At 37.8% G+C, this 11343-nt stretch overlaps 2 protein-coding genes across 7 annotated transcripts in view; one reads left to right on the plus strand and one right to left on the minus strand.

Annotated features, from left to right (window-relative positions):
• LOC118733155 (cytosolic purine 5'-nucleotidase) overlaps positions 1-2975 on the plus strand; it is a 64196-nt gene extending 61221 nt beyond the window's left edge. For 4 of the 6 annotated variants that reach the window (XM_036462425.1, XM_036462429.1, XM_036462426.1 and 1 more), the window contains 4 exons: positions 862-982; positions 1049-1602; positions 1692-2139; positions 2488-2974. In XM_036462425.1, the coding sequence (XP_036318318.1) occupies positions 862-982; positions 1049-1602; positions 1692-2139; positions 2488-2646 (1282 nt within the window). In that variant the 3' untranslated portion in view covers positions 2647-2974. Of the gene's footprint in view, positions 1-861; positions 983-1048; positions 1603-1691; positions 2140-2487 lie in introns of all 6 variants that reach the window. The other 2 variants (XR_004992205.1, XM_036462427.1) reach the window with 2 other exon arrangements.
• A 6201-nt stretch (positions 2976-9176) lies between these two features.
• Positions 9177-11343, minus strand: part of LOC118733156 (transferrin-like) — a 10666-nt gene continuing 8499 nt past the window's right edge. Inside the window, exons 4-8 of the mRNA XM_036462430.1 lie at positions 10856-11015; positions 10628-10785; positions 9915-10558; positions 9453-9837; positions 9177-9380 (exon numbers count right to left, since the gene is read on the minus strand). Coding sequence (XP_036318323.1) covers positions 9279-9380; positions 9453-9837; positions 9915-10558; positions 10628-10785; positions 10856-11015 — 1449 coding nt within the window. The 3' untranslated portion in view covers positions 9177-9278. The remainder of the gene's footprint in view (positions 9381-9452; positions 9838-9914; positions 10559-10627; positions 10786-10855; positions 11016-11343) is intronic.

Here is an 11343-nt window from a genome sequence, read left to right on the forward strand (position 1 = left end):
GAACGAGCAGACTTGAAAGCAAGACTTGCCGTGTCTGAAAGGGGACTAAAACGGATGGGCAAATCGACTATCTCTTCATTCTGAGCATTTTGGTATGCGAATAAAGTAAGGCTGGGACTATTCGCATATTCGGATATCCGTTTGGATTTTCTTGTATACGGGCAAAATCCGTTTAATATCCATTCTGTTTTCTTATCCTGTTCATATCCTGATATTCGGTTAATATACATTAATTTTGCTATTCGGATATCCAGTTAATATACTGATATTCAAATTTTTCAATCTGATATTCAAGTATTCGGATATTCAAGAAATCCAGATAGAACTCCCAGACCTAGAACAAAGTTATACAGGTAGGTTCTGCCATTCGCTTCCGAGTGCTTTTGGGAAGTGCATTACAGAACGTGCCTGAAAATTACCTTGTGCATAAGTGCGCTCGGGTATAAAAATATTCGCAACCGAGAGGCGTATTAATGCAGTAACATTTTAAGAATGCAAAAGCAAATAACCGCCGAATTATACGCACATATCTTCTTGTGTCTAAAAAGTGCCGCTAAAGTTGTTAAAAATACTAATGAAGTTTTCACGAACAGGACGTAAGAAGAATCGTTTGCTTCCGCCAACGCGCTAGCTGCTAAGTCAGTCGTTGAGCGCAAAATATGGCAATTTGCCCAACTCACATTTACGTCAGTTAAGTTAAGATAGGAATATTTAGCGCATTAAAACATTTCCTTAATTGAATTGTAAATGCGCGCTAGTTTAATAGAATTGTTTTAAAGCCAAAAAACGAGCCAGATTAAATTTTAAAATTATTGGCTTAAAACGTTTACATTAATTTTTCTTTTTGTTCGTCTTTTTCAGCGAAAAAACTGGTGTCAAGGCAGGCGAGCTCTTCATGTCCTTCAGATCAATTTTCCAAGATGTACGACGTGCTATCGATTTTGTACATATAAAAGGCAATCTAAAACAGAAGACAATCGAGGTAAGTCCATACTCTTACTCTTTGCAAAATCTCTTCAATTTTTTTTTTCCTATGCTTGCTTTGCAGAACTTGGATTACTACGTTAAAAAGGATCCCCGTCTACCCATGGTGCTGTCGCGCATACGCGAATCTGGTGCCAAGGTCTTCTTACTCACCAACAGCGATTACAAATACACCAACATCATTATGTCGTATTTATTCGATTTCGAGCATGGCGCGAGACCCGACGAGCCACATCGCAATTGGAAAACCTACTTCGATGTAATTGTAGTGGATGCAGCGAAACCACTCTTCTTCGGCGAAGGTACAATTCTCCGGCAAGTCGATACACAAACGGGTGCCTTGAGAATCGGCACACACATGGGTCCACTGCAGCCGGGCAAAGTCTATTCCGGTGGCTCATGTGAGGTGTTCACTTCCTTCATCAATGCCAAGGGCAAGGATGTCCTCTATGTCGGTGATCACATTTTTGGTGATATTCTGAAGTCGAAGAAGATACGTGGTTGGCGTACATTCCTGATTGTACCCGAGCTGGTGCAGGAATTACATGTATGGACAGATAAGTGTCAGTATTTTGCTGAGTTACAGCAATTGGATGTTATGTTGGGTGATATGTACAAGTAAGTAAATAAAAAATAAATAAATAAATAAAAATATCTAAGAAATATCGCGAATATTTACAAAACTACTCTCTATTAATAACACACAGAAATCTGGACTCGAGCGCTAAAGAAAAGCCGGACATTTCAAAATTGCGTTCAAGCATACGTGATGTCACCCATAAAATGGACATGGCTTACGGCATGATGGGCTCACTATTCCGTTCCGGTTCCAGACAAACATTCTTCTCCAGTCAAGTATCCAGATATGCCGACTTGTATGCGGCAACTTTCCTCAATCTCTATTATTATCCATTCTCGTATATGTTCCGTGCACCGGCTATGCTGCTGCCGCACGAATCTACAGTAACGCATGAGCAACGATTCCACATGGAGGCACCGCCTATACAACGTGCACGCAGCAAGAACGAAAGTGTGGATGGTGGTGCGCTAAGCATGATTTCATCACCTACCGAGAAGGCGCAGGAAGCCATGGCGAACTTCGAACGTGCGGATTGCAAAGACGAAGAAATTGAGAAGCTTGCTGAGGAAATTAAGGTTGGTGAATGTTGTTTATTGACATTATCTACGGAGGTGGAGAGATAAGAAATTTGGTGGAATGCCGATTCCAGGCTTCCTTGAATATATTGATGTTTGAGTATTTTTGTAGCGAAAAGTTTGAAATTTTCACTTACATGGGTTTTGCTAAATAGTGAGCTATACTTGTGTATAAAAATAATAAAAATTAAATTAAATAAAAGAAAAATAGCCAAAACTTGTTAAATTGGCGCGCATTCGTATTTATTTTCCCGCAAAATTTGTATCTTTATTCTGCCTAAGTTAAAATTTGTAATGTACTTTTTGCTAACAAATTAAACCCAATAAATGCATTTTACTCTTTTGCAGTCAATGAATTCGGCTGGTACAACCAATTCCACAGTGCCGCATACGCGTCCGCCAACACCGCAAAGCGTGACGCACACACACGATGAGGACTACTCGGAGGAGGAATCGGAACAAATGCCCAAATGTGACTGTCAACGACAGCAAGATGATACCGACTAGAATCTGGCGAATTTAGTATGCACTTATAAAGCATCGGCAGGCGCCTCGGAAGCGTTTAAAATAAATAAATAAACAAAAAGAAATGATGAAGCATACGAAAGCGTTCGTTTGGGTTCGACGCGCTAGTCGCATTGTTGCGCTCCATTTGATATTTACTCCTCAAAGATTTTTTTCAAAGCGACGATTTTAAAAATTGATTTTCCTTTTTTACATACGCTAAAACTTTAATTTGTAAATGTTTGTTTAGTTTATTAACTAATGTACCTTTATTTAGTTTCATACGGAATACTTTTTTATTTTAATTAATTTGAATTAGAAAACTATGATTGAATAAAATAAATACATACATACATACATACATACGTATAACATATAACACATAAATGATATCAGATTTATTTTAACATTAATATGATTTATTTTTTTTTGTGTGGTGCGCCACCAAAGTTTTTCCTTCGTTGCAGCCTATTAATTTGTCTAAGGTTGACGGCAAAGCTGTGTTATTATGGCGCTGGAACAAGCTTTTGGTGCTTATCATGGCTACACATGTGGGTGTCCACATATTGATAAATTTTTACTGTTTTTTTATTTTTTATTTTTAATGTTTTTTTTTTTTAAGGATGTATGAAAATTAAAAAGCAACAAAGTGATTTCAAATCGTTGCAGTCAAATTCATTTACTAACACTTTTAACTGCAGCCAATGAATCACATTTTTGACTAAAGACTGCAAAATTAAAGTCACTAGTGTTCGCCCAGCGGTTGAAATTCAACCGATAAAATTAAGGATAGTTTATGTAAGTTGAATGAGCTAAAATAACATTAGTTGGAATGGGTTAAGTGGAGGGGAGTTTAGCTTAGTACTTGGCATAACATAACATAACCATAACATAAGAATAAATAACATAACATATGAAGCATAACACACCACAATATAACATCGCACACTCTTCAGTTGTATTTCCTTTTTATCCGTTTTTTCACCTCTATCTAAATCTTATTTATTTTGGTTCATTTTATGCCAAATGATGTTGCCTTTGATGCCACATCAAGTGATATCATGTCATGTGGTGAAATTGGGTGTGGTGAGCTGCGGTGTGGTGGATTTGGGTGTAGGAGTTACGGTGTGGTGAATTTAGGTGTGGTGGATTCAGGTGTGGTGAGTTAAGTTATGGTGAGAAAGTTGAGGTGTGGTGAATTAAGGTGTGGTGAATTTTGGTGTGGTGAGTTGAGGTGAGTTAAGGTGTGGTGAGAAAGTTGAGGTGTGGTGAATTAAGGGTGGTGGATTTAGGTGTGGTGGATTTAGGTGCGGGGGTTAAGGTGTGGCGAGTTGAGGTGTGGTGAATTTAGGTGTGGGGAGTTAAAGTGTGGTGAATTAATGTGTGGTGAGCTCAGGTGGAGTAAGTTTTTAAGTTAAGATGAGTTAAAGTTAAGGGGTTAAGATTTTTATCCTTATCTTCATCTTCATCTTCATCTTCATCTTCATATCCACCTTCGTTTGTATTTAGGTTTCTTTACTTTTATTCTAATCTTTGCCTTTATCCCTTTCTTCTTCTACATATTCAACTTTACCTTCTTCCTTGCATGAATCTTAATCTTCGTAAATCTGATTTCTAAACTGCTGCTTAGCAGATTTCTTAAATTCAGTATCAATATTAAAGCAATGTCATTGATGCCACATAAAGTGATATCATGTCATGTGGGGAAATTGGGTGTGGTGGTTTGCGATGTGGTGGAATTGGGTGTGGGAGTTACGGCGCTGTGAATTCAGGTGTGGTGGGCTTAAGACGTGCGGTGACTTTAGGTGTGGTGAGTTTAGGTGTGGTGAATTTAGGTGTGGGGAGTTAAGATGTGGTGAGTTGAGGTGTGGTGAGTTAAGGTGTGGTGAGAAAGTTGAGGTGTGGTGAATTACGGTGTGGTGGATTTAGGTGTGGGGGGTTAACGTGTGGTGAGTTGAGGTGTGGTGAATTAAGGTGTGGTGAATTTAGGTGTGTGGAATTAAGGTGTGGTGAGTTGAGGTGTGGTGAGTTAAGGTGTGGTGAGAGAGTTGAAGTGTGGTGAACTACGGTGTGGGGGTTAAGTTGTGGTTTTTTTCATCTTCATCTTCGTCTTCATCTTCATCTTCATCTTCATCTTCATCTTCATCTTCATCTTCGTCGTCTTGGTCTTCATCTTTATCTTTTCCTTTATCCTGATCTAAATATGTCCATTCTTTTCTTCATTTACATATTCACCCCCACCATTGTTATTAGGTTAGGTATTTAAATTTTCCTTCCTCTTTGTCTTTATATCTAGGTTTCTTTACTTTTATTTTAATTTCTGTATTTATCACTTTCTTCTTCCCCATACTCAACTTTACCTTCTTCCTTGTTTGAGTCTAATCTATTCATGTACATACATACATACATTTTATTCCTGAACTGCTGCTTAGCACGTTTCTTTAATTCGCTATCAATATTAAAGCATACATTTAGGGGGCATTTCCGCCCCAACCATGTACATGTGTGCATTGGTATTGGTGTGACTTTTGAATTGATTTTTTCGCTCTATTTTAAACTGATTTGAAATTTTAAAAATTGCCTGCACATCAGCATCAAAATACCTTTCTAATGATATATAACTGTTTATACCTTAGAAGTATAGTTTAGCCGTAAAAGGGGTGTAAAGGAAACATGATTGCCTATTTATATAATGATTAGTCTCTCCTGTTATTCATGACTAATTAGGGATTTTTGCAGTCTTACATGAATAATGAACTTCTAAAGCAATCTTTGCGTGCATTTCTTTATAATTAAAATACATGTTTTATTATTAATTTAATTAAAACTTCAGCAGTTTATAAAATATTTACAAAATGTCAATAAATTCCGGAAATTTATAGGGAAAGATGCATATTATAAAGCTTAAAGCCTTATATCTAGTGTATTCAATATGTATGTATGTACATTAGGCTGCCGCATAAAAAATTGAAGTTTTTCCACAGGAATTGTAAAATTTAATACATTTTAATAGATCATTTCCACCAAGTCTTAACTGCAGTTTATGCCTATTGGAAAGAGGAGATTACAACTCAAAGGCGGTAATTGCTCATACTAAGTACAAGTAAACGAAAGGAACAGATCAAAAACTAACAAGTAGATCTTTTACCATGTCAAAATTATTGGAACTTATATAAGCTCTTAACTGCAGTGGTGGATAAAGGCTATGACACTGCTGCAAAAAAAAAATCGGGAGCTGAGCCGACTTTTTTTGATTCCGTTTATTGAATTTTTAAACATTTTTATGCAGACCTTTTAAGCTTAAACTCTTCTATCCTATAAGGTGATTTTATTTATGAAAAAAAATTATAATATTTAATTTGTATAATTCCGATGGAAAAGCAGTATCATTTTTTTTTTTTTTTGTATGGAGGGTGACGCACGCTAATCTAGATCTAATAGATGCAAGGTAGAATTTTTACTAGTTTGCTAGTCATTTATAAAAAATTCCATTTTTAACAAAAAAAAGAACAATTCAGAGTACAAAATATGCAAAGTATTGCAAATGACTAGCAATTTGGAACTGTAATCCAATAGGCCCGAAATCAGGTAACGAATAAAAAAAAATGCAATCCAGTGGCCGAAATGAAGCAACTAACAAAAAATTTTTAAAAGAAAATTTTTTTTTGTAGGACAAACATCCAAAATACCGTCATAAAAAAATTGCAAAAATCAACGCTATTTTTTGGCCACTTCAAACTTTCACAAAGTGTGCAAACGTTCAAACTTGTATTTATGTATATGGGTTTTGTTACAGAAAGAACTTCCTTTATAGAAAAATAACTAAAATTAAATATTTAATAAAAAATATGTAGTCAAAACTTGTCGCTATGTGGGTGTCATATAGTTATGATAACCACTATTATAAATCGTCGGATCTTAAAGTTTGATATATCGAATTGCTTTATACTTTAGACTCAGGGGTGTACAATGAACTTTTTTTACGGTACGGTCAACGCAATTGATACACACACTTTTTCTAGTAAGAATATAATCATGAAGAAAAAAATATTTGCATTAATTTTAAGAAAAATTCTACGAATTGATTTATGCAAAAAAAAATAGACCAACAGTTTTTTCTGAGTTGTGCCTCGTTTGAAGACGGTGTGCGATATGTAAAAGATCTTAAAAGTTACGTTTTGCGTTTTCTCCGAGTAAATTTGAACAAAAAAAGACAATGATCAAAACAAAAAACAATTAATACAGGGAACTAAATTCGAATTAAAAAAATCTGAAGCAAGAAAAGTGGATTTTACCTGAAATAAGGTGCATATGTACATATGAAAATAAAGTTCAAATGATCGGCCAAGAATCGGCAAAAAAGGCAAATGGTGATTAATCGCTCGCGCTCTATTCTCTAGCCTAAGCCTTAACGTTTTAAAATTTTGTTTTCGCGTTTGCAACTCCTACTCGCGAGCAAGTTTTTTTTTCGTGGGCATCCTTTAGACTCCAAGGAGCCACCATTAATCTGAAACTTCTTATATGCAGTTATTTTTTTATCAATTTATAAACAATTTTGCCTGCCTTCAAAAACTTGGTCACCTCCAATACTTACTAAGCAATCGATTGAAAAAAAGTTGTTACCAAATGATTATCATAACGAATCTAAATAATGAGTTACATGTTCTTGTTTGATGTATAGTACTTCACTATAACGAGGAGTACAAATAAACGCATAAACATAATACATACTATATATTCCAACAGCGGTGAAAACAACAACATTAATAAAGTTAAAGTAATTTTGAAAAAAAAAAATAATAATCGTAGTTATTTTCTCTAAAAGATTTGACTATTCAATTTGCGATAACAAATGTATGCTTACATTAGCGACGAAATACATACACACAAATTTTTGTAACAGTATTGATGGAGCTGCACCGACATGCAAACTTCAGACGGATCTTGCAAAAACATGATTGACACTTTAAATTTGCGAGTACTTTCGGTCAATGTGCATAAAATCAACTGAAATTCAACCAACAGTTTTATCCCAACATTTTGTTTAGTTATGAGGCCAGTCTGGGAACCCATTATATCGAAAACACATTAGGGGTATTCTCTGAGTCTTGCAAAGCCCTTGCACGGTGCACAGATTGCACGGCAAAAAGCGGTTTTCGTATAAGACAGCTTTGCAAACCGTGCAATCCGTGCAGCGTGCAAGGGCTTTGCAAGGCTCAGAGAATACTCCCATTGTAGCGAAGTTTTTTATGCAATGCCAAAGTTTTCAGAGAATATTCACTAAATAAACTGTGTTTGTAAGCTTTTATTACTAATAAGGGAAGTATGCTAAGTCCGCAATGTTCATTTTAAGTATATTAATTCATGTGGTCGAATATTGAACTTACAGAATGCGTTACATCCGAGCCATGCCGAAATTATATTCAAACAAGGAAGTGTCCATAGCACAATCGATCTATGATGCCGACTATCGATAGTTTCTAATAAAGTCAATTTTCAGTTCGATATTATATAATGTCATTATTTTATTTCAATTTTGGGTTCTACGCCGCTAAAAAAAATCGCCTTTCGAATCACGCTTTGGTATCGCCACGCGTCGCGTTTCGCCATCAACGGGACGTGCATACCATATCAGCTGATTTTACGAATTACCCTTCCTTTACGCTCATCGCCCGTCCTCCTCGAACCTTGAAATAGAATCGTGGGTAAACTCAGAACGCAGTAATTACTCGGGAGAGGGAGGGCGCCTTAGACAGGCCAGAATTTTTGGTTATCCTTTCGCTGAACAGATATCGGCTCAAGTTGCTTGTTGGCTATCTGACGGGCAAAAATCATCTACGCTCTCACATGCACCGGATTGAAGAAGAGGGGACGTCGGAACACATTATGTGTGATTGTCCGACATTGGCCAGACTAAGACTGCAATGCTTCAGTTCTTCCAAAGTCGATGCCCTTAAGGTTAGGAAAGCGTATACCAAGAACCTTTTACCATTTAGAAGGGAGGCTAATAATATCTTGCGCCGTCAGGGTTAGCAACCATCACAGGGATACAAAATATCTTCTAGGTCGCGGTGTCTCTCTCCGTTACACCCAAAACATTTACGTTACATTCCTTTATTGATGAAAGTTAGCGCCATATGTGTTTGAGAAATGCCCCGTCCTTTGCATATCCCGTACTAGGATGATGACAATCGCTTTATATCCCAGGTGAATAGTTAACACTGCAGATCTTTTGAGACATTTTCTTTGGTAGCAATTTTTATGTGGTCAATTCCAGCTCAACTAATTCGTGGGGGCCTTAAGTGTATAAATTTTTTACTCGAAGACTAATTCATCACCTACTATTTAAATAACTGTGTCGATTTTACTGCGCTCTTTAGCCGAATATCGAGCACTTCTCACTCTACACCGCAGCAAAATGAATGGGATAAAGGGGCTGCCGCATATCGCTAAGTCCATGGACCATAACATTCATACATTAAAAGCTACTTCCCTCTTTTCCAAGTATTATTTAAAAGCTTCAACAAGTAAACATATTTTTAATGTTCGGTGAAAATTTTTATTCGAGTAGTTTAACGATTATGAAAGCTTAAAATAATGCTTTGATGATTTTATTTTCTGCTTTGATTAGAATTTTAAAGCCGCTTAATGGCATTTGTATCACATTTGAGGTCATTGTAGATTTGCTCATTGGTGTTGGGATTCTTCAACTCAGTCACGAATTCGGTAGCATCGTCCTGAAATGAGAAGTAAAAAGTTAAATATCAAAAAAAAATCAAAGCTATGCGAGCCACTTTTTCGAAACTCACATCGAACAATACATTCTTGGCATCCTTCTCGTAGGGGCCAAACAGGGCGAAAACATCGGACAGCTTGCCCCCTTTGCCGAATTTGGTCGAAAGCGAAACAAACAGATGCTTAACGGTTTCCTGCTCAACAGGCGTCATGCTTTCGCGAATGAAGACTGCTATCGGCAAATTAACTTCCAAATTACAGGTGTGATACTCAGTAACCGGCTTCACTTCCAATGAGGGGCAAACCAATTGCTTGTTCTTGTATTGCTCCAATTCACTGGAGTGTACAATCATGAGATTCTTGTCAGTGGACGGGGTGGTCTGACAGGGACTTATGTTGCGACGTTTGTTCAAGAAGACCGCCGCCTTATGAGCGCGTTCGTTCTGTGCATCAAAGTTGCTGCACAGGGAGAGAACATTGAGTACATTGAGTAATGGTAATTAAAAAAAAAAACAAAAGATGACGCGGCAACTTACATTGGCAACTTTTGCACATCCTTGCTGGCGCTCGGCTCTACGATGGCCACATAGACATTATCGGGTCCGTAGCTTTCATAAACAATCGGCTTGAGTTTGTCATCGCGCGCCTCTTTGTAGTTGTTGGCATGCAGTGCCACCAAGTCTGCCTTCTGCTCCTTTACGGCAATCAAACAATCATTCTCCTGCACGCATTCCAATTCGGGACGTATGTCACGCGAGTAGGCTGCACGACGCATCGTATCGCATTTGGCCAACTCAATGTCGGTCTGCACGCAGAGACGCATCTTTCGAATGGCGCTGCCATCGCGTTCGATGACATCCTTGTAGCCGGCGCGTTCCAGGTACACTTTTGGTTCGACGGCCTCTGGTTTGCTGTGGTACACAGCATTTTCATTAATGAGCAAATGTTCTGCTGCCAGCTTGTTCTCAGCATGTAAGCCATTTTCGAAGAATTTCTCTAAACGGTTTTGTAAGTTGTGTAATTTCTGCTCGCCATTTACTGAATCAGCATTTGAGATGTAGCCAGTCCATGGGCGTTGAGCCCAAGAGCAAGCCGGCCCGGTGACTGGGCGACGGCTGCCATCCTCGCAGAGATATTCGAACTCGGAGGGGTCACCTTCGGCAGTGGAACCCGGTGCGAGCTGAAAAGGGATTAATAATGAGATAGAATGTGCCTATATGTGTGCTTGCATTTAGTTTTAAACACTTACGCCAAAGTATTTCTTGATGTATTGCACCTTGGTGAAGGCTACCTCACCCTTGCCTTTGTCCAAGCAACGAATTGCGCCATCATAACCAGAGAACTTGTCAGGGTAGTTGCACTGCTCGGGTTTTTCGCATAGTTCGCATAAGTTGGAGTATTTCTTTTCTGTGGTTTGAGTGGTATGAGTATTAAAATTTGTAAGGCAATGAGAGTTATTTAAGTGCGAGTAACTCACTCAGCAGACGGTCAGTTTCAGGATATGGCGAGTAGGAGCCAACCAGGCAGGATTGTGTAAAGAATTCAGACAAAGCCTTCAACTCACGTTCGGTGGCGGTCACATCGGGATCCAAAGAAACCTTCAAAATGTGTGTATTCTTCAACTTGGTGATGGGAATCTACAAAAAAAAGGTTGAGGAGCGTATGTATGAGGAAAAATGCAAAGCGAAAACAAAAATAAAAATAAAACCACTTACAAATGCATACAGCTATAAAGCTTAACTAACTTATGACTTTGCTAATTAACTACTAGCAATAGTTAAACTAGTATTTCGCCTAGAACGAAAAAAAATGCCCCGGCATAGTCACGAGCTGGTAATTTAAATAATAAAGTAGCTTAACTGCTCTTAAAGCGTCTGACTACTAGGCTTATGCACACATTTGATTGGCTTCATTGCTTTGCTAATTTGGTCATTAGGGGCAGTTGAGCAAGATTAGTGGGATTTT

The sequence above is a fragment of the Rhagoletis pomonella genome, unplaced genomic scaffold (genome assembly GCF_013731165.1).
Source record: "Rhagoletis pomonella isolate Grant_MI unplaced genomic scaffold, Rhpom_1.0 Rhpom_scaffold_00002, whole genome shotgun sequence".
Lineage (NCBI taxonomy): Eukaryota > Metazoa > Arthropoda > Insecta > Diptera > Tephritidae > Rhagoletis > Rhagoletis pomonella.